General features: G+C 34.9%; 1 protein-coding gene across 2 annotated transcripts in view; it reads left to right on the plus strand.

The window, feature by feature from the left end:
* LOC139979048 (3'-5' RNA helicase YTHDC2-like) overlaps positions 1 to 24480 on the plus strand; it is a 106596-nt gene that overhangs the window by 80496 nt on the left and 1620 nt on the right. For both annotated transcript variants that reach the window (XM_071989686.1, XM_071989687.1), the window contains 17 exons: positions 3413 to 3588; positions 6075 to 6250; positions 8700 to 8780; positions 9478 to 9560; positions 10589 to 10694; positions 11849 to 11968; positions 12992 to 13157; positions 13677 to 13783; positions 14680 to 14774; positions 15561 to 15737; positions 17030 to 17167; positions 18965 to 19214; positions 19931 to 20026; positions 22446 to 22542; positions 23341 to 23396; positions 23622 to 23697; positions 24191 to 24458. In XM_071989686.1, the coding sequence (XP_071845787.1) occupies positions 3413 to 3588; positions 6075 to 6250; positions 8700 to 8780; positions 9478 to 9560; positions 10589 to 10694; positions 11849 to 11968; positions 12992 to 13157; positions 13677 to 13783; positions 14680 to 14774; positions 15561 to 15737; positions 17030 to 17167; positions 18965 to 19214; positions 19931 to 20026; positions 22446 to 22542; positions 23341 to 23396; positions 23622 to 23697; positions 24191 to 24458 (2268 nt within the window). The remainder of the gene's footprint in view (positions 1 to 3412; positions 3589 to 6074; positions 6251 to 8699; positions 8781 to 9477; positions 9561 to 10588; positions 10695 to 11848; positions 11969 to 12991; positions 13158 to 13676; positions 13784 to 14679; positions 14775 to 15560; positions 15738 to 17029; positions 17168 to 18964; positions 19215 to 19930; positions 20027 to 22445; positions 22543 to 23340; positions 23397 to 23621; positions 23698 to 24190; positions 24459 to 24480) is intronic.

Below are 24480 nucleotides of genomic sequence, written 5' to 3' on the forward strand. Positions count from 1 at the left end.
ATACTCTTGCATTTGTATAGTGACACCTGCTGTATTCTCCTAGCATTATCTTGATATCTGTTTGTAGATAGAGGATATTAAGATTGGGCAAGAGAATACAGCCATGCATTAATGACCAAACATAAATGACCTATATCATATTTCAAAAATTGTTATATTGCAATGGTGTATCCATGTGTTACATTTGCTCCTTAATTTATATCAAGTTTGACCGGTGATCTCTTCCTAATTCATAACAGTTTTGCTCCTTCTCTGAATGAATTTTTATAGCCTCAATGTTATGTCCTTTGAATTTAGCCCACACATTTATCTGAAACTACCTCTGATTTCTTTCCAGACATTTGTATCAGAGTATCATCCTATTTTCAGAGGACTGTCCTACATTATTTGCTTATTTTTGTTTGTCGGTTAAATTCCAAAGCATGCAGCACTCCATATTCAGTGTACAGTACTTTATATCTCATATGATATCCTACATCTCACGGCCACTTGAATCAAACCCTCACACAAAGAAATCATGAACATTGCGGTCAGGTCACCGGACAATTTACTGTAATGGAAGCACATTAAGATTTATTTGCACTATATGGTATTATTTATTGACCATTAGTGTCAAATCATGAGGTACGGCTTTGCCTCGTATAGACCGTCTCCGGGAGATTATGAGGCGTCTGGCAACATTATCTCATCAACGAACATCATCTACAAGCACCACGCACCCTTCTTGATGGGATCTTAAAGTTGTGAATGTCTGCCGATGAAATCATGAAAATTGAAAGTGAACAAATTGAACTGATATATTCTCCCTAATGAGATATTAATAATACATAATACATAGCAAACAGTAATTTTCCAAATGGGATGTGGAACAGAGTTGTGTTCAATCTTGCAAAATGATGCTTAATATTTAAAAAGGGACACACACTCATCCATTTATTATTGTCTATGGGTAGGGATTTGAACATTGTCATGAATATGAACATCATGAACATGAACAACAACATGAACATTTTTCAAGAACAACTTCCCCAAACAGCTTAGAAAAATATTGAATACATTTGGTAGATATCACATATTTAAATGTTCTTTATGTACAATTTAGACTTGTTCTTTATATATAATGTTTATTTTCTGTAAGGGAGATGGGTATTTGCAAATGCTGTATGTAACCATATTGAAGCTCCTATAAACATGCATGACCTAATGATGACATTGGTTTCAGCATCAACACCGTAAACATTCTACCCTGAATATATGAAAAGAAATACAAAGAGTTACTCCCCTCCCCCTCTCCCCTCCTGAATCAATAATATTGTAAAGTCTTGTTTAATTGGTAATATTTTAAGTTATAAATAAGAGAAAATTATGTTTAATTTTTAATTTTCTTGCTTGTGAGAAAACATTTATGACACCACTTTAATGTTTATCAGATGATGGTGTTAACCAGTAATTAGCTTTAATCTCATATATAGAAAGATAATGAATTTTTATGAAAGTCTCATCTACTCGAAAAGCTAAATGTTATACAGTCTCATAGATGCATTACATCTTTTACATTCTACACTTTCCAGTTCTAGACAGAACGATAAAAAGGATTTTGTAAACTTCACAGCTTTGTTATTAACAGTTTGTTTTGGAAAGAGATAATGATATTTGAAACCAGACCCCATGAACAAGAACATTAAGACAAACTATAGTATCAACAATGCATCTATTTCAACTCACCAGTGTGTGTTAGTTTTCTTACATCTTTTTGTCCCCTAACGATATAATTACTTTTCTTAGGGGGTAATAATAACATTTGAATGCAGTAAATTGGCTGTTTCCTTTTCTTTTACAACAATGTGTAATAATGCTGGCAATAACAACTCAATCCTTCATAAAATTCATGCATGACAAATTTGTAACCCTAGGTGTGTAATGTTTTTTATATTTTTAGTGGCTGGGGCACTTAGAAAATTGAGGCAGTCTCTGCAACCTTCTAAATTTAAAACAGATTTAATTTCTTTTTCAATTTTCTAATTAGTGTGTAAAATTGGTTCTACTGTATATCAGATCTTATTTACAATTAAACAGTTTTATGAAACTATAACGATAAAACTAATTTAATAAAAAAATCATGCTATGCAGTAGGAGGCCGAAACAGATTTAAATTTTTTTCAATTTTCTAATTAGTGTTTAATATTGGTTTTATATCAGATCTTATTTACAATTAAACAGTTTTATAAAACTAACGTTAAAACTAATTTAATAAAAAAAATAATTCTATGCAAAAGTAGACCGTACTAAATTATAGTGGGAAAGGTTATGCAGATATATATATGTTTGACAGTATCCCCAGTGGACCGGAACAATTGTTATCGTAAAAATTTGTCAAAATGTGAATAATTCCAGATGAATATTGTAAATTTAATCATAACAAAGAATAGGTCACAGGGTTTAGATTATTGGGGGAAATTGGGGTCAAACATAAAATTTCCTCATCCAGATGTAGCCAAAGAAAAAAAAGTTACGCTCTAGTGAACCTGCAATTTTGGGCTTATCTATAGAGCAATTTCTATAAACTGGTATGGAATGATTTGAATTTTCTATGGACACTTCTGGTTCTGGACACAGTGACCATATCACTGTTTAATATGAATGGATAGGCTCTGTTATATTCATAGTAAATTTACAACCAGTGTATAAAAATTCATTTTTTTTTTTAAATTGTGTCCAACTAAAACTTTGAACAAGAACCCTCAGTAGACAGGATGTCATTTAGTTAGTAGACTGGGCATGGTGATGTTTAATATTAAGATTTTCTGTTCGTTGGATCCCTGCCAAGGTGCCAAAAGTGTGACAAAATATGTACATTGTCAAGGTTGTGTGTTTATTCAGGACACTTTATAGAGATTGCATAGACTACAGTCAGTGTCAAGATTGGTATGAGTTTGGTTGTGTTTATAATTGAAAATTTAATTTAAAGTTTTTTTAATTTAAATTTAATTAAATTTTAAGCGAAAGCAGCCCAGGAAAAATAAAGTGAATTTTCCGGAGCTTAGAAATGCCTTTTCATTTTGTCCAAACCTGTTTACGTAGATGTTTCTTATTAAGCTGTGTGTTGCAATTGGTTTCTTTTGCTGTCTTCTTACATCAGGTGATATTAACTGCAGATGCTTGAATATGTAACAGACCATACCATTTTTGTTTTTGCAATGTATAATTTTAATGTGTACCATGTTAAGTGATCGTGAATACATATGGAGGAGAAAAAAGAAAAAAAATGAATCAATCAATCAATCAATCAATGAATAAATAAATCAGAAATGTAATGGTGAAAAAAATTAATTAAATTGTTAGTTAATTAATTTAATTTAATTAATTTAGATTTAAATTTTATATGATTATTTTTTTTTTTTCTGTTTACCAGAACCAACCTTGACCAACAAAATGAGCCAGACGCAGCGTTGGTAAGCGGTGCCAGCTTAATCAGCGTTGAAGACAAAGAACTCCTTGAAGCCTATCAGAATACCTTTGATGATGACAGAGTTGATATTGAGCTAATATTGACTCTGATTGGCTATATTTGTCAAAATTCTACTGAAGGTAATGTTCTTATTCTTGTTCAATTTGCATTCTTTGGGCTTTGTTTAATACAAAAGACCACCAGACTAGCATTTTCGTGTTTTTTTTTCCACTGTGTATGCCAAGTTTTAAAAAAAAATGTTATCTTCTGTTTCATTTTCAAGATTTCATTTGTTATAAAATTGAGGTATCAACTGATATTTTCCAATATAGTATTTTCTTTCCACTAATGTCATATACAAACTAAAAATTACATTACGTTAAATTAATGTAATATCTTTCTTTATAAATGTATTCTTTTCATGTGTCTCTCCCACTCGAGTAATGTTATAAATGTTGTCTTGTTTGGTTTGATAAAGAACTCTTCACACGGCGCACAGCGTGATATTTTAAAATTAACCGAAAGTCAAAGTTGTCGTCCTTCAAGAATGTGTACAAACAAATCAAAGCGGCATAAATAATATCCTTCCTATGATGCCACTGCCTAGAGGTATCCTCGAAAAATAACATTCAAAGTCGAGGCCAGCTTCAAACTATGAGTGTAAATGTGGATGAGTGACGTTCCAGTCCGTCTCTCATTCTGTGAATGCAGCATCGTTCTTGAACGTTTGTGGAGATGGTTGGATGCCTTGAAGCCACATTCTTCGATAGCACTTTTATATAAAACTAGCACAAGTGACAACGAACGGTGTATGATGGATGTTGTTTATTTAGTAATGTTGACTATCCAAGCTTTTTCAAACTGAGGAATCTACCCGATTGTCTGTTTATTAGACTATGAAGTCTAGTTACTTTAATTGATGAACCTATATAATTTATTGTAAAATTTAAATAAGTATCGTTTTCTTAAATGTTTGCTCTCTTAGACACGTTGTGCTTTTGTATTTGAATTGTGTTGACTGGAGTTTTGAAAGTTATCCACAAAAATGAAATCGCACAAGTTGTTGATTACATATTGAGGTTGAACTCCCTCAAAAGGTCTCAAAAGGTCTCAAAAGGTATCTTTCATATCACAGATTATTTTTTTAAAGAGACCTTTTTAAGTGAGAATAAAAAGTGCATTTGTTCTTTCTTTTTGAACAAAGTCTTATCTTCCTTCGTTGACTTAATTCTGATGAAATGGAACACAAACAGGAAATGTTAATTGGGTTAATTCACCTGTTTCGAAAATCGGTATTCCCTGATGGCCACCATGCTTTTCTTCTTGTAAATAAAAAGATATATACAAAATACAAAAGATCAGTATCATCAAGAAGAAGATGGAACTTCCACATCAAAGCACCGATTTTTATTTTATATATTTATGATTTAAAAAGAAGGGAAAAAACAACGGCAATTAAAAGTTAGATCAATGAGTAATATATTTTGGAAAACGCTTAAATTAATGGAATTTTAAAATCATAAAAGAGAATTCTCTCTAGAACCTTTTTTGATGTTGATATTTGTGTCTTTGGGTTAAAAACGTTCAAAGCAGATGGATTAATATTAAAGTCATTATAAGATGTTTTTAGAACAATATATATGCATAATTACCCTTCTCTAAAGCCGTGATCATATATTCTAAAAGATATTATCTTTACTTGTACTTTTTGGTGATGACCTTTTTTGGATTATACTAGGTTTTTGATCCTTTTTTTCTTCTTTTATTTTTCATTGTTGATGAAAGAGTTATGTCAGGCAAGGAGTATAATAATGTTTGCAAAAGAACAGATCTATGTGTTGACAAGTTTAACCAAAAATTTCTAGTATCAATTCCAGGTCCATTGCCAGAGGGTGCCAAACATATGGTAGAACTTTGTCAGACGTCTATCTTCATAAAAAATCCTTCACTATTCACAGTAAAGAAGGGTTTTTTGTGTGTTGATTTTGGTAGATCTTTAATAACAAACTGCAATAAACTCACAATAAAATTGAAGTTCAGTAACTAGACTTATTTTAGCTCTTGTTTTATGTCAAAGAAACACTCCATAATTTTGACATATAATAGATGCAAATTTGAAAACTAATTTAGTATCTGCCAGTGTGATTTTGCTAGAGTCGTATGGATTATTTACTCACTAAATTAGCATACATTCTTAAAGACTTATTCTTAAAAGACTAACTAGACTTATTTTAGCTCCTGTTTTATGTCAAAGAAACACTCCATATAAATATTGACATTTAATAAATACTAATTTGAAAACTAATTTAGTATCTGCCAGTGTGATTTTGCTAGAGTCGTATGGATTATTTACTCACTAAATTAGCATACATTCTTAAAGACTTATTCTTAAAAAGACTAACTAGACTTATTTTAGCTCCTGTTTTATGTCAAAGAAACACTCCATAATATTGACATCTAATAAATACTAATTTGAAAACTAATTTAGTATCTGCCATTGTGCTTTTGCTAAAGTCATATGTATTTTTTTCTCACTAAATTAGCATTCATTCTTAAAGTGAAAACATTCAAGTTTGTGATATAATGTTTCTTTAGAATCTTTTATGTTATTTTTAATCTTTCTCAGGTGCAATTTTGGCCTTCCTTCCTGGTTACGATGAGATTGTGACTTTGAGAGACACTTTGATGAACAACGATAGATTTGGTGACACTAGCCTGTTCCGAATCTACACGTTGCATTCATCCATGCAGAGCAACGACCAGGTCAAAGTTTTCAAAACCATCCAAGGAATTCGAAAGATCGTAAGTTATAAACTAGACTACTGTGAGGGTAGTAAATCGGTCAGGTAGCACTCAAAATTCAAGATTTATGGATGAATATTAAAAGTTAGAATATGTTGGCCAAATTTAACATATTTACCAATGTAAACTGTCTCGAAAAAAATATATGTCTCATTAATTTTACAATATTATAATTCAGTTTTGTAGGAATTGCTACTACTCATGTGGAAACTGAGAGAAGTACGATAATGCCCAACTTGTCAAAATTTGTTTTAGTATGTAGTGGTGCCAAAGTGGAAGGCCTTTACAGGGCGTCTAGAAGAGATTTCTCAGATGAGACAGCTTTTAAACTTGAAACACTTGGTTTTGTTCCTCCACTGCACCCCAACAGATAGCTCTAAGATGGGGTGTTTTGGAAGGAATCTATTTCCTGTATATGGCAGACTTTGTGAAGTGTCCTTGGTATATATACCAATGTTACTATGTCATGAACAAATAAAGGGTAACAGACCACTCCTACATCAGTAACACAAGACTCGGCCTAAAGCTGTAGTGAACCAATTGACTGAATGTTATTGTACCCTGCGTACACACCTATTGAAAGTATGACAAACAATACATTAACATGCAAGAGCAAAAGAGTGTTGCAGTCTACTATAACAGTAGGAACATGAGAACACATAACTCTGTGAAAGCTGTATAGCACCAATTAAATGAATGTTAGTTTACCCTGCATACACACCTACTGAAAGTTTGACAAAAAAGACATTAACAGGCTTGAGCAAAAGAGTGTTGCAGTCTACAATAACATTAGGAACATGGGAACACATAAGGTTAAAGCTGTAGAGAACCAATTAAATGAATGTTATTTTACCCTGTATACAAACCTACTGAAAGTATGACAAAAATGACATTAACAGGCTGGAGTAAAAGAGTGTTGCAGTCTACTATAACATTAAGAACATGAGAACAAATAACTCGGTTAAAGCTGTATAGCACCAATTAAATAGATGTTATTTTACCCTGCATACACACCTACTGAAAGTATGACAAAAAAGACATTAACAGGCTTGAGCAAAAGAGTGTTGCAGTCTACAATAACATTAGGAACATGGGAACACACAACTCGGTTAAAGCTGTAGAGAACCAAGTAAATGAATGTTAATTTACCCTGCATACACACCTACTGAAAGTATGACATAAATACATTAACAGGCTTGAGCAAAAGAGTTGCAGTCTACTACAACATTAGGAACATGAGAACACATAACTCTGTTAAAGCTGTAGAGCACCAATTAAATGAATGTTATTTTACCCTGCATACACACCTACTGAAAGTTTGACAAAAAAAGACATTAACAGGCTTGAGCAAAAGAGTGTTGCAGTCTACAATAACATTAGGAACATGGGAACACATAACTCTGTTAAAGCTATATAGCACCAATTAAATGAATGTTATTTTACCCTGCATACACACCTACTGAAAGTATGACAAAAATACATTAACAGGCTTGAGCAAAAGAGTGTTGCAGCTACCCCAACATTAGGAACATGAGAACACATACTTGGTTAAAGCTGTAGAGAACCAATTAAATGAATGTAATTTTACCCTGCATACACACCAACTGAAAGTATGACAAAAAAGACATTAACAGGCTTGAGCAAAAGAGTGTTGCAGTCTACTCCAACATTAGGAACAAGAGAACACACAACTCAGTTAAAGCTGTAAAGAACCAATTAAATGTAATATCATGTTCCCTGCATAATCACCGACTGACAGTATGACAAAAAAACAGGCTACCTCTATTCTTTTGTTGACAGTCAGTGGAATTAGTATGGATATCAATGGACAGTACTGAAAAATTAATCAGACTGTTTGTGGAATATATCTTGTAAAAGAATAAAAATTTCATTCAACTTGGTAAGAATTGTAGTACCTTTAAAGTTTATTTTTCGAGTAGATATTTCTGATAATATTTTCAGGGATACTGGTGAGCATTTACTTTGTTAAGCCATGTTAAAACTACTAGATGGGACCTGAAATAAAGAAAATTTCCAGGTTATTACATTTTTTTTCTGTTGTTGTTGTGGTAGTTGTGTTTATTGTTTTATGATGATGATGATGATTATCGTTAATGTCGTAATTGCCATTGACGTCATTCTGGTTATTGTGGTTATTCTTACTCTTTTGTTGTCGTTTTAAACATCTTCGCCTTTGTTGTCATCATTTTAATTGTCCTATTTATCATCATCATCATCGCCATCGCCATCGCCATCAACATCACCGTCACCGTCACCATCACCATCATCATCATCATCATCATCATCATCATCATCATCATCATCATCATCATCATCATCATCATCATCATCATCATCATCATCATCATCATCATCATCATCATCATCATCATCATCATCATCATAATCACTTTAATCGTTTCTAATTATTAATTTCTCTGTCTTGCAGGTATTGTCCACCAACATAGCGGAGTCCAGTATAACCATCAATGATGTGGTGTTTGTCATTGACTCAGGGAAAGTCAAGGAGGTAGATTTATATCTTTTCTTTTCCTTATTGATGATTTCCATGTTTGTTTTGTCTTTTGTTTTCCCTTTCATTTCTTGATTTTTCTGTTCCCTCTATTTACATTTGATATGCATCTTCTTTTTTTTCCACACTTAGCAGTAATCTATAACAATCTGTTTGATACAAGAATAATACTATTGGGTAAACTAAAGTGCATAATTCACGTTTGTACTGCCTTGGGAAAGGATTAAATGATGGCATATGATGATAAACATAAGCTCTAATGTTTAATACATACTGTTGCCAAAAAATAAGTACCAATGTTCAAAGTAAAAACAAAACTTTAAAAAGCAGGATCAAAGCCAGGAAAAACGTCTGAAACGGAGACAAAACATCTGATGATTTTATTGCTCCACAATGTGAGCTGTTACGTGAGACAATATGTTCCACCTAGACATTGCTGAATTGTTTTTGCCCGTCGATGCCCTCCTAACATTTGCGTTGATACCAAAGAGCGTTTGCGTACTCCAAGGCGAAATTCTAAACTTACACATTCAGTTGTTAAAAGGAAAAATTGAAATTGAAGAGAAAAGTAGGAAAGAAATAGTTTGAACAGAGAATATCAAACAAATTCCTCTTTGATAATGATTTATTATTCCTGTTTAGATGATTTGATTTAATGGTTCATGAGGAATTGTTTTTGGGTTTTATTTTTTAGAAAACATTTGACGCGCTAACATCTGTGTCGATGCTGAAGAGCGTCTGGGTATCCAAGGCCAATTCTAAACAAAGAAGAGGAAGGTAAGTCCATCATTAATCAGAACAAAATATGAAATAAAAATGTTTAATTAGAGACACTTTGAGAAGATTAACGAGCTTGATTTCCAATGACGTTTCATGTTTTATTTCCTATTATTCATAAGATCAAATTATTGTTAACAAGCAAAGTCATAGACAGTTTAATGTATTTATGAGATAGCATTGCTAAAACGAAAAGATTTCATAAATAAAGTGGGTAATTAAAAAGAAATGAGTAATTAGGTGATAAATAATCATTATTTTGGTGACCGCAAAAAGAGGTCATATTACAGACTGGAATGTCTTGACTGAGTTTATTTTGCAAAAGATCTGTCTGAGAAATACATAAAATTTTGTTTCTTTCATTTAAACATCGCAGTTATTCATTCTGATTTTGTAGTGAATCAAACTTTATCTCCCCCTCCTATTTGTTTAGGATTTAACAGGATGATGATGATGTAGTCGTTTAGATTTGAAAGTACGATATCAAAGTATGTTAATTCTGCATAACTTGTAAACAAAATAAAAATGACCTTAAAAATGCTAGAATTCTGCTTTATACATATGAACAACTGCCAATCAGTGTAATACATTTACATAGCAGTTTGTATAACTTCAACTCTACTTTGTTTTGTGATTTTCTTTTGTTTTTGAAGAGGAGGGGGTGGTATGTGCTAGACAAGATATATATAATTCCCTGTTGGCTGTTAAAAGTTTAATATGTATGATAACGTTTAGAAGTTTGTGGTTCATCCCTGTCACCAAGAAATGAACATTACCATTATACCTAACTCTCAGATAGTCCTCCTACTCCCTTATGCAAGTCAACCGAAACATTTCATCGTCGTTTGACTTCTCATTCATTGTATGTAACCCGCTATTTTTCTCTTTTCTCCATTTGCGCCTACTGACCACCTCCTCAGTTTTACTTATGACATTGTCTTCTAGCTTCATGCATACATGTATGAACAGGTATTTACTCCCACCCAACTTGATACATATCTTTGGTTTAATTTGATTTTTTATTCCAGGGCAGGGAGATGTAGGCCCGGAATGTGCTTCCACATGTTCAGCAGAGCCAGATACCAAAGTCTTCCAGATTTCCAGACCCCGGCAATTCTACGGATGCCACTACATGTGAGAATCAGCTTGTCAGGATTGATATTTTGCCCATTTCACCCAAAGTTTGGATGTTTTTCCACCCTTTATTTTTATCATCCACTTTTAGAGTAGAGCACTTAAAGTAACACTTGGGATCTATGTGTAATTTTCACATGCTTTGATGGTTGTCATAGCTACACTTCCCTATTGGGCAAACACACAGTGTATGGTCTGTTGCAGAAAAAGCAAATAAACACTTCACGACCTAATTTCTTGATGCTGTTTCAATGTCAATTCTTCAAATTTATTTTTGGAGGGTGGCGGGGGTGGAGGCATGGGGTGGGGGAGTTTATTTCAATGACATTTTCTTTTCCACATCCTTTGAATTCATTTTTTAAATTCAATTGGAAGTATTATTTCGATAGTAATTCATGATAACGCCACAATAGAAGTTTCTGCCTTTTGGCTTCTCTCCTTTTTCATTTTTTTTCCTTCTTTTTTCTCTAAATTTTGATGCATTGTTAGGAATAATCTGTGAGGACCTGTGTCCTCATTAGGTTGTGTTTACCAAGCATGTCTAACACAGTGTTTTTTTTCTACCTCTTTTTATAAGGGAATATTGAATCCCTTCTGGTTTATGAAGTCTAATTTGTCCCAAAGCTTGTTGATATTCAAACCTATATTTTTCAAATTTAAGATTGCCCAAGACTTTTATTTGATTATTGTAACACCGGTATAAATTTTAAACATATTTAAAACAAGGAGTATCAAGAGAAAGAGAAATATAATACTATGTATAATTATAGCCTAAAGATGTAGGTTAAAGGTTAATAAATGGTTAATAGGTTTAAATGAGTGAAAGTTTATCTATAGCAAAGTGGTTTATGCCTTGAATAAAGATTACAGCATTGTGAATATAATAACTTTGAAATGATTGAATTACAGATTTTGTCTAAGATATGAAGCAAAAGATTATGTCATATGCAGCTTGGCTGGGTGCAGGATACAGCCTGCTGCAGCTCCTCCCCCCCCCCCCACTCCCAGCTTCCTACTTAAAACATGTTACCTAAGTTTTATGAAGAAACATCTCAATTTTGAAACTATATAGAGGGTCTTTCTTTATCTTTTCTTCTTTTTTTCACTATTTTCATCAATTTTTTATGTAATGTTATTGTGTGGTATTTTTCTAGGAGTTGTGTTTACACACCAAACTGCTAGCTCCTGTCACCTGTACTGTCTCAGAGTTCTTGGCCAGGGCTCCCCAGCCACCAGCTTCACTCGCTGTAAGAAATGCCATCCAGCTACTACAGGTTAGTATGTGATCTCACCAGCAACCAGTTCTACTTTAGTATACATGTGAATAATGAAAGCCTGCATTCCCTTTAAAAATTTGTACAGTTGACTAAGATGTCACACAGGGACATAATGGTGGCAATTGTTTTATTGCATGCATATCTTCTTGCTCTGGTGAATTACACATGTATGTATGTATTTTAGATCCTCCTGCAAGCAGGAACTTGCGAAGCAGCCTCGTTGGCTTATCAAAGCCGCAAGCTGACCGAAATCAGTCTCTTACATTTAACGTCCATGATTATGAATTGTCAACTGTCAACAACTCTGTAACTGGACGACATACATTAACCTTGGAGTGCTCAAATTATGCTTTACATTTACCTTGGAGTGACTCAAACCGGGGACCTTATGATTGGAAGGCACTGCCGTTAACCACTGATCTAACACTCCACATAGCAGTTCACATGTAGCATACTGAACATGACCTGGTTTAAGATTATTTCAATCTGTTATAATTTCCATGCATTAGAATTCGTCCACAGCTAATGATCGTGCTTTTAATAAAAAATGTCATGTTTATTTCATTTTTATTTTGAAAAAGTCCATTGTTAGACAAATATGTTTGAGGCAAATATGTACTCTATCAAATGAGAGTTTGTTTAAGCAGCATGCTGTAACATACATTACTTCTGACGACATTCAACACTGTTTGTCCCAGGTACAAATTGGTTATGCATTCATTGCAGACGTGTTATTTAATGTCATAAAAGTCTAATATTTAACCCACTGACATTTGGTGTTGTATCTGAGGACCTGACGTAACCTGACCTGACCTATGTATTAGATAGACTAAGTAGTCCAATCACTTTTATTGATGAGATGAGCTTCAGATGTGTAAACGGCCATTAATAAATAATGAAAGTGGGTATGAAACTACAAACTACTGATAGCAGTGGTTTTTAATAGATTTCCTACAACCAAATCAAACTTAATTTTGTTGTACATCACGTCCTCCTTTAAACCTCTCTTTTCACATTCAGTCAATTGATGCCATGGACCATTGGGAAGACCTAACTGAGCTCGGCTGTCACCTGGCAGACCTCCCAATTGCACCTCACCTCGGCAAAATGGTCCTCTATTCAATTGTTCTGAAATGTCTGGATCCTATTCTTACCATTGCATGTGCCCTGGCATACAAAGACCCCTGTGAGTTCCTTTGTTATTTTTTCAAATTTGCTTGTACTTGTCATAGATAAAGATGAGAAAAAGGAGGCATGTTCCTTGTATAAATGAAGCTCCAATTATTGCCCCATTCCCCCCAGTCCCCTTTCTCTTTCATGGTAAGGCGGGGTCGAGGCAAGGAAGAAAATCCTTATTATTTCCTTTCAAATTATTTGGGTAGTCAATTTTATCATCTTTTTTTTTAAATTTCAACTGGAGTAGCTTGACACTGAAAATGCAAAACGTAGCTTTATTTACAGGCCTCATTAAGGCCTACTAAGAGGATTACGTACAAACATGAAACACCACTGAGCCTGCTTTTTTGTTATGATTGAGGGCATTCTTGCTTAGTTGTAGTTGGCGTTTTACACCTATTATCCAAAGAGAAATTGTTTGAGAGGTATCTACTAACCCTCTATCTCTCATGCCCACATATGGAGCTTAATATTCTGCTAATTGAGAATAATTCTTTAAGCATAATTCTTATTGTTCTTTTTATATCAGTTATTCTACCCAAGCATCCATCTCAACGAAGAGCTTGTCATCAGGTTAGGAAGAAATATGCCGCAAACACCTTCAGTGATCATATGGCTTTACTTCGAGCCTTCCAGGTAACATTTCAAATTCTTGCCTTGATGTTTAATGGCAGTATAGTCATTATTTCCATGCATGTAACCTTGTTGCCTAAGCTTCCACTGGATGTAATTCAACTAAACTGTGGTTAAGCCCCTCAACCCCCCCCCCCCACACCCCCACCCAACCCTACTCCCTGCTGGTAGAGAATTACTGAAGAACATGACTGGAGTAATAACCAGAAATAACCTTCAACCTCAAAAGTAGTTTTTTTTTTTTTTTTTTTTATTCTTGGACTAGTTATGGAATCCTAGTTCATATCTGAAGTTATGATTTTTGCCGACCTTTTATTTTTTATTGGCTTTTGTAACTTTTTCCAAAACAATTCTTTGATGATATATATATCCTAGGGAAATAGCAGGCATCATTCTGCCAACTTTAAAAGAAAGACTTTGAGCTCTATCAAATGTTAAATCAGTGTTCATAAAGTGCAGAGAGTGAGAGATATCTTCAAAAGAAATCTGGGTCTTTCTATAAAAATGACTGGAAGAATAAACCATTAATGTGTCTTGAATTTTCATGTAAAGTTTATTACTGTGAACAAAAGAAAGAAAGTTGCCTCCAGCCATGAAAATAGGCAAGAAGATGAAGATTGCAGATTTAAAAAAATATAAAAATAAGATAAAAAATATGCAATTCCTGAGAGCCATATAAACCTAAAATATGAAATATTGTTTGGGATTGGGCATTTGATATTTAGAAACACACATTTCAATAATTAAGTTGTTGTTAGTATAATGTGTTACTCGTAATGCCATCAGTATTTATTCACATCAAAGCCCCAGAGTCTCAGGTCTTATTTTTGTCAGTTATTATGATGAAGATCTTTCTTCTTCCTTTTTTTATGTTAAAATTTCATTTCTTTGTTTTTTAGTCATGGCAAAGGGCAAGATCTGACAACTGGGAAAAGTCTTTCTGTGAGCGAAATTTCTTGTCGCCAGCATCTCTGGAAATGATCGTTGGGATGAGGTAATTGTCTTTCTCTCTCTCTCTCTGTTATTTTACTCAAAAGTCTATCATTTTCGACATGAACTTGCATCTTGACCTTTTTTCTCGTAAAATCTCTGAAATTTTCGGTTAAATATTTGATTATTCTGCTTGATTTCATTTTAAGACGCTGTTGTCATGATCATATCACATTTCTTTCCATCTATATCATCAAGAAATGTAAATTTTTGTAATAAAAATTCAACTTTGGTAAATCAGTGACATTAAGTTGAGAATCACTGCTAGTTTGTCTTCTTTTGATAAGTGTTGTAATTTGCAACCGACAAAAATTCAGTAAGAAGATTTTTGCTTCTTGCTTGGTGTCATACTGGAAACTTGTTCAAACAAAGATTTTACAAAAATATAGATATCTCGTAAATTAATAGAGATTCCGAAAACTGTCACAAAAACCTTTGTCAGAAGGTTTAAAAAACTTGAAAACTTGTTAAAACAGATTTTTACAAAAATATAGATACCTTGTATATTAATAGAGATACCCTAAACTGTCACAAAAACCTTTGTCGTAAGGTTTAAAAAACTTGAAAACTTGTTCAAACAAAGATTTTTACAAAAATACAGATACCTTGTATATTAATAGAGATTCCCAAAACTGTCACAAAAAGCATTGTCCTAAGGCTTTAAAATTGTATGGCCAGTTTAGTGTAATTTACACATTTGTTTTGTTTTAGTGTGCGGGTGTGTGTGTGTGTCAGTAGTATTGTGTGTTCTTGTAATGTTTGTCCGTATGGCTTTTCTTGTTTAATGCAGGACTCAGCTCCTTGGACAGCTGAGGGCTTCAGGATTTGTCAGAGCAAGAGGTCCAGGCGACATCAAGGACCTGAATACGAATTCAGAAAACTGGGCGGTTGTGAAGTGTGCTCTATGTGCCGGCATGTACCCGCACATCATAAGAGCTGATAAACAGGAGGGAACATTGATGACAAAGTGAGTCTGTAGGCCTATTAGATACTGTAGTCCAGGGTTGTCCAACCTTTTGCAGAGGAGGGCCACATGGAATGATTATGATGAAGGAGGGGGCCGCATAAACCCTACGCTCGATTTTCGATTTCTTGCCCGAAGCCCAAGGCAACAAAATGTGAGCACTGCGCGCGGAGCGCACTGATTTCTGAAGTCCAGCCCCCCCCCCCCTCCTCCGCTGAGAGTGTCACACAAACTGACCTGTATGCAGTTTTTTGGACCCAGGAGGTTCGAATGATTGATTATATAGCTTTAAATTGTTATCAATAAATCTGCTCACTAAAATTTTGCACCGTAGAGCATCTCTGGCGGGCCGGACGCAACCCTGCGGCGGGCCGGACTGTGGCCCGCGGGCCGTAGGTTGGACAACCCTGCTGTAGTCTAACCTTTATGTACAGCTATATAAGAGGTCTCTGCCAGTGCATTGAGTAGTAATACTGCAAAGATTTCTAGCTCTGTAGATCTGTTTCCCTTTTATTTTCTTTGGAAAACCAGCAGATATCTACAATGTTAAAGTGAGTGTATAGATCTCATACATGTTGTACTAACTGTAACTTGTATGTGCTGCTAGTGGGATCAGATCTGTTAAGCTTTGCTTTACATTGCATAGTAATAATGCAAGGATCTATCACTGGTTTTTTTTCTTTCTATATTTTCCTTTGAGGATTAAGCAGAGAATTTTGATAAAAAAGTTAGTGTGTTCCTGCACTGGTATGATCAGTTTTTCAAGTAGTACTTGTCATTTGCACAGTAATATACCTATTATTAGTTATTTGCTAGTGGTATAGATACAACATAGAAAGAGCATATACTACTAGTTACATATACAGTACATGATAGACATGACAGGCATTGTAGTGTATTGCTGAGCTATTCTTTTGTATCTTGCTATATCTTGCTATATATATATATATATATATAGATATATATATATATGTATATATATATATATGTATATATATATGTTTATATATATATGTATATATATATATATATATATACCTCAGTGATTGGTATATCATTTTCCATATTAAAATTGAGTAATGACCAGACTACATGAGAAAAAGTCACCATTAACTTGATAATTGTAGATTTTCTGTAAGTATTTAACATATTTATCTTAGTTTATATTATTCTTTCCCTACATTCTAGCATCCTTGTAGCCTCTTTATCCTTTATCCTTTATCTCGTATCTTTTATCAATAAAGTCCTCTTATCTTTCTTCTTCGTTTCCTTGTCATTTTTAAAAACCACTACAGGCAAGAGAAGAATCTTCGATTCCATCCTTCTTCTGTCCTCAACGAAGAAGCGAATGAGGCTTGCTCCTTGAAAAAGATGCAGAAGATGGGAGTCTGCAAGCTCCCATCGGACTGGTTCATCTACGAGGAACAAACTAGGTATCGCTATTTGCATTCTCTAGAAACTTTATTTTGCGTCTTGAAAAACTGTACATCATACATGCATTTGTCTGATACTGGTAGAGGCTTTTCCACAAAAAATATCTTCCATATATGTTTAAGGTGACATTTTTTGGGGCATAATTTCCTTCACACTAACATGACGTATCCATAGCGGTTAAAATTTCATCGCATTAATTAAAGATGCTTTGTACAATGTTGCTTCACAACTGCCAGGACCAATTGCTGTTTTTTATGTTGTTGTAGATAGACAGATAATATTTGTATGATGAGAAAACAAAAACTGATGCTTGAAATGTGCCAATGTAATATTCTAACTTATTTCCTTGAAGCCTTTGGTTAAGACTTTCAAAGGAACATATCTTATCTAACACCACAACAAAGCAGTCCGCAAAAAATACATCATCTATTTATTACTTTATACAGCAAATATTCTGTTTTTATTGCTTTGTTTGAGAGATCTAGTAAAAAACAAAACCATTTAGCTTTTGCTTTATTTGAAATGGACTTTGTCTTTGGTTCATGCATTATTAAATAAGGCCCTGTAAGGCAATTGTTTCCTGACATCCAGCAGTGGCTTATTATTTAGAGCAAAAAACAGAATGGCCCTGATATAAACCTTTCAAACTTCTCTATGTGTAGCAACCCACCCAGTATAAAGTGATATATGTTGTATCTCTTTTACAATTTGAAAGGATTGTTAAAGATGAGAAAGGAATAGTATATATCCTTCCTGGATAACAACAACCAAAAAACCCCTTCTTAAAGGGGCTCTCTGAGCAGATACTAGATTATTCTTTGTATCATCATCATGATCGTCGTCGTCGTCGTCATCATCCCATCATCATCATCATCGTCATCGTCATCGTCATCGTCATCGTCATCAACATCATCGTCATCGTCAACGTCATCGTCATCGTCATCGTCATCGTCATCGTCATCGTCATCAACATCATCATCATCATCAACATCATCATCATCATCATCATCATCATCATCATCATCATCATCATCATCATCATCATCATCATCATCATCATCATCATCATCATCATCATCCTATCAAACATAGCACTGATATCTGAACCATTTCAACTATTTTCATGTTATGTTTGTCCAGTATGAAGAAACATCTGTAGTTAACTTATTCTTGTAGTCTTACTAGATGACAAGCTTTGCTTCCAAATTGCTCTATTTTGGTATATAGTGTACATTGCAAACATGCTTTAATCTGACAGGAAGGTAATTATTATTTTAAACTAAAACCATTTTCAGAGAAAGTCCAGTTTTTAATACACACTTTGATACGATTGAACCCAATTACACGGTTTCTCATGTTTCAAGATTTGGCCGTGTTCAATTAAAGTTGACATTTTATTAGAACAATGCAGTTTGTTCGATCAATAATAGATTATTCCTCTCAATATTTATACAGTCTCATGAACTTGGGATAATAAGGTCTGTCCAATTAATGTAACTTCAGCATATAGGTGTCATTAATATAATATGTTTACTGCGGTATGTCCGATCAAATTTAGCATAAATTCGACACTTAGTTCTGGTCAGAATTAGACTTTCTTCAATGAAGAGTACAACTATGCTAAGTAGCATGAGTACTCCAAAATGTAGACAGTTCCGTAGATTGCAACATCCATTTTCACAGACAATTCAAAGGTTTATAGTATCTCCATGTTTAATGCGTTTATTTCTCTCGACTGCCTTGGTGGAGATTGAAAATAGTTCTTGAACAATGCATTCCTCTTCATCTGCATCCAGAGTATTTCGATCACTCTACGTACGTTGCGTGACCCTGGTCTCTCCGATTACCATCGCCCTTTTCTGTGGACCATCCTGCCTCCCAGAGGATTCCCTCACTCTACCCAACTCTGCTGCGAGAGGCCAAGCGAAAGTGGGCCCTAGCGGGGATGGCGAGAGTGCATCGAGTGATGATGATGAAGAGGCTGGAGAAGGGGCCATGGCCCTTTTCAAACTGGACTGGTGGCTGCAACTGAAAATGGACATTCAGGTAACGGTGATCAAGGCACATAACAATATTACCCTGGTCAATGATAACCTGTCAAACATAGAGACAAATCCCTCCAAGTGGCAGCAGCTAAAAAGCCCCCAACTGACAGTTTATCTCACAGGTCCCCATTTATACACCTGGGTAAAGAGAGGCAATGGAGATAAAGTGCCTTGCCCAAGGACACAACTCAATGATCTGGCCAAGTCTCGAACCTGCAACTATTAGATCACAATACAGTTGTATGCATACTCACCCTCTTTCTACTTTACAGGAAGTGTCAGAACTGCGGAAGCTTAAAAGTGCCATCAACATAAGAAAACTTTACCCCAAAGAGTCAACATGTTTCAGTAAATTGTTTAGATAACAGTTAAAGCAACTGAGCAATCCAAAAATTTTCTGAATTTTGATAAGATATGATCTTGTTATCTAAACAATTTACTGAAAAATGTCAACTTATGGGGCAAAGTTTTTCTTATGTTGATGGCACTTTTAAACTTCCGTACAGAACTGTTCAAGCTGTCAGTATGATTGCTCTAAGACATGACATGACAGTATGGTATAGAGTCCTCCATGGCGCAAGCAATAAAGAAATCTGTACCTACTGCTTGTCTATACTTAGGTTGGCATTATGAATCTTATCACTAACTAGAACTCAACAAAGTTGGACATCGTAATTATCATTTCCTTGTTTTTGTCTTCTTTTCTTCTTTAAATAGGCTGCAAATTTGACAGTGAGTCTCCGACAGAAATTCCACACGCTCTTTCTTCGTAGAATGCGGGCACCGGCCAAACCTTGGTCTGAAGCAGATGAGGTACTCAGCTAGATCATGAATTCCTAGATATAATTAAATATATTGTCGTATAAGAAGTTAATTGGATTTGCTGCAAAGTGCACTTTTAATTACCAAACAAACGGAAAAAGAACTGTATGCCACTTTGACTTATTCCTTAGAAATGTGATGAAGGTTTGTTGCTTTCATGGTCCTAATTGTAAAATCAGTTGTACTTTAGTCACTTGAAGACACAGTGACTTCTCCCCTCAAATTTGAATGCAAAAGAAGGGATGAGTTCATCCAGTATGTAGTAGATGCTGTTTTACTATGTTACTATAATTATTTAATATTTGATTTTTAAGCTGCAGACCTTTGAAAGATTTCAACATGATATTTTTTGTGTTAGTGGCAAAGCCAAAACAATTGTGTAATCTTGTTCAAAGTTGTGTATTTTACACAGTGGTAAAAGTACCATGGAAAGAAGAAAAACTTTGTGTAACCTTTGATAAAGTTTAACATGAAATTTCTTCTCTCCAAATTCGACGAATGCAATAACCCACTCCTACCAATTCAAATGGAATAAAATGGGAATGAAACTATAGTGTAAATGTGTCTGGAAATATATTCATCTAGTTCATTCAATATAACTCTTGTCCTCGGGACTGTTTTTTTATCTCAATACATTACATGTATAGAGATATTGTAACAGTAAGTGGGACTCTCTCTTCTCTTAAAAAATTTTCAGCGTCTTCATACAAAGTTCTTTTTCTCTGAAATTTCCAGAGCAAGCATATATCATATAGGCCAACAAAAGTTACTATTTTTTATTCCAGAATTGTATCTCATTCCATGACTTTTTCACCGATTTATGTCCAAATTTGGCCAAATCCCTCTGAAAAACCGTTGAACCAAGGCTTTTTTGCACACCCTACAAAACTTGTTTGTTTCCTTGTTTTTGATAATTAAGCCCCGCCTCCAAGTTTGGTTTGTAGCAGATTGGCAATGACTCAAGCCCCGCCTCCAAGTCTGGTTTGTAGCAGATTGGCAATGACTCAAGCCCCGCCTCCAATTCTGGTTTGTAGCAGATTGGTTAGGACTCATGGCAGCTACATGTTAGATATACGAAAATGGCCACCCTCGCGACCAATTTTCTATACTGTTGTGATAATGCTGCTGGTACTGGTAGTGTATTGCACACTAATTTCATACACATTGTCGTACTACATTTAATTTATATTAGGACTTCGTCTGTTTATAGCTCCATGGTTTTAGTAATATCAATTTAAGGATTGTACTGTTGTTCAGGTAGTTTTTCAGAGCAAGAGTCATGATAAGTTTGTTTGATTGCCCATCAGTTATTTTTGTATAATTACGTATACACATTGTTGTGTTTACAAGTTTAGGCTAGGCCTACAGTAGTGCATCCTATATTAGACTTTCATTTAGTAATGGCCACATTAGCATTGTACTGGTGGTGTTCAGGCAGTTTTGGGCCAGGGTGCAGTAAGTTTGTTCGATTGCCTTACAGTGTGTTTTAATTTTAACTTAAGTTTCCAACTTATATTTTAACTGTGAGTGTGACTCCATAAATTTAACATAATGTGAATGGTATAATACAACAACTATTAATTTGGAATAGAGTTTATATTGTGCATTTCTAGAATGAAGCATCATTATGAATTAACAGCTTGTTTGGTATATTTCTTTAACCCCCCCCCCAAAAAAAAAAAAGAATTAAGAACAAAAATTATAATCTATCACATTTTATTTTCACTGGAGTATGTATAAAAGAGGAGCCAGCCATAGCATCACAACTTTTATAAGACTATAAAAATTGGATAAGGTTATGTTTTATTTATAAGGATATAAGATGTATAACTATAAGGTTATAAGAAGTATGTTTAGCTTTCTTTTGAACCTGTGATGTTTGACATCAAATATTCAAAGAATTAAAAGAAAATACTAAAATGGAGAGGAACTGGGGTGGCTATAAGGAGAGGAGGAGGCCACCCATCACTTTCAATTAAAAACTTGTAATCTACTTGTACATTATTTTTTCCAAGTCATAAATCCACGAAATCTTCATGTCAAAATTATTGAGAAGGAAAAACGTGGGTTGTTTTGATACTTGGAAGTGTACACAGTTTTGATGGTAGTCACCACTACAGTCTACAGTAACGTACAGTAGGTCGATAGGCCTAGCTTTCTCAAGGTGGGCATCAAGAATATGGTCGAGTTGTTCGCCTCTTCTTATTTGACTGTTGTCATTGACGTCAAACTATATGACCAAAAATATTATATATATTGTAGAGACAGAGCAAAGATATGAAACTAGGAATCGAAATTAGAACTTCCAGTATTGAGATACTGCATCATTGATGCTCTTGTTTTTCATATGTATGTGAGAACCTTTCATAGCTGGTAAATAAATTTAATAAAAAATATTGTTACTTTTCAGTCTGTTCTGAGAACTCTCATCACTGTTCTTACCAGCGAGGAACAAGCTCTTGGACTACAGCAGCCAGTTGGTGTTGGACAGAGACCTAAACCAATGGGTGAGGTTGATCAAAGTAGTACCCAAGTGGCTTCTGCCTTCTCGCTAACTCTTCCATGTCCCTTAGTCCTCTCTTCTCCTCTCTCCTTCCACCCTCCCTTTCCCCTCCCCTCTCCTTCCACTGTCCCATCTCCTCTCCTCTCCTTCCACCCTGCCCTCCCCTCACCTCTCCTTCCCCTCCCCTCTCCTTCCACTGTACCATCCCTCTCCTTCCACCCTCCCTTCTCCCTCCACTGTTCCATCCTCTCATTCCACCCTCCCCTTCCCCTCTCCTTTCCTTCCACTGTCCGCTCTCCTCTCCTTCCAATGTCCCATTTCCTCTCTTTCCACCATCCCCTCACCTCACTCATTCCTCAGCTCTCCCTCCTCCTCTTCCTGCCTGATCACTCTCCTTCTCTGACTCCTCCCATTTCCACCAACCCCCTTCTGCCAAAATCAAACCATAATTTTTATGTAATAGTATGCATGTATCATCACCACAAGTCAGTGCTTCAAACAAATACAATATGTTTGGTCATAGCAACAACAACAACAACCCTCCCTCTTTACAGTTTATTTATCGATGATTATTTCACGACACATAATATTTGATATGTACTGACCATAAAATGGCAAGGTATTACTCAGCTATAGTAAACATTTTATTATCCAGATGTTTTTGATATTTGGACAAATAATCTATTGGTCCCAACTTGTTCGTGTAAATCCAGGTTTTACTGTAAATATGAGTGAGTTACTCAGCATTCAGTGATTTATGTGAGGAAGATCTATAACAGTTTACATTATTTCATCTCCTTAGCTATGGATAACTTCAACAGCCCACCACAGAAGTCAGTCGGTCATCGACTGCAGCAGGTATGTAGCAGTCATGTAAAGTTTGTCTGTCCTCTCTGTGTGTCTGTCCATCAACTATGCTTTTGTGACTCCCAACTCGAGAACCGTAAAAAAAATAATATTGACCCACTCAAAAATCTCAAACTTTTAAAGAAGACTTAACATAGCCTACTCTGCATCACAACAGGAATAAATGTAAGTGGGTGAAATTGATCTCTTGTTAATATTTTGTTTCTTCCTACACAGGGAAGTAATTTTAGAGGTGGGGGCTGGTTTCCTAGGGGGGGACAAATGTCCCCACAAGGCAGAAGAGGAGGACCACGTAAGTATTTTTACAGGAAATTATTTCTTCAGAAACTTCATAAAATTTTGGATTCAGAATGCTTAGTGTTTTTACTATTAATCAGTAAAATAATTGACAAAATTATTAAGATGACTGGTTTTCTTATTTGGTTGCAGAAATGATATTTGAAATCCAAATGAGTTAGTGTTATATGTAGTTATTTGAAAGTTGTGAGTCCTTGCAGTAACCAACACATTTACAATGTTTCTCTTCGGTTTTTCAAATTTTTAAATTAACATTGTCATGTAGTTGTTGTTACATATTTAAATTGTTATTATATTTTGTTACATATATTCAGTTTAATAGTATTTGACTCTCTTTGAGAGTTAGTTAAGTTAATTAATGTCATTTCCAAGGTAGATACTTTGAGGGGAACATACTTTAAGGAAAACTACAAGTATGTAGATGTATAAACAATCATGTAGTTAGTGCATGCAATCACAGATGGAAGATATATAATTCCTCTTTGCAGGTTTCAGTCCGAACCAAGGTCACCGAGCCCCTGGTTACCGACCTCCCCGTCAGGGTGCCCATGGACGGGGTATGCCGAGGGCTTACCCGCCACAGCCATTTAACGCCAATAATAACAACTCCAACCAGGAACATGGATTCGCTACAGAGGGCTTTCATTCTGACTCTATGGGTACTGACATTGCCCCTCCCCCAGGCTTTCAACATCTCGGTACCAACCAGCAATGGTCAACTGGAGGTCAAAGTTCAACCTATGAGGAACATGAGAGGTAGGCATACAGAAACACTGGA

The sequence above is a fragment of the Apostichopus japonicus genome, chromosome 13 (assembly GCF_037975245.1).
Source record: "Apostichopus japonicus isolate 1M-3 chromosome 13, ASM3797524v1, whole genome shotgun sequence".
NCBI classification, from domain to species: Eukaryota; Metazoa; Echinodermata; class Holothuroidea; order Aspidochirotida; family Stichopodidae; genus Apostichopus; species Apostichopus japonicus.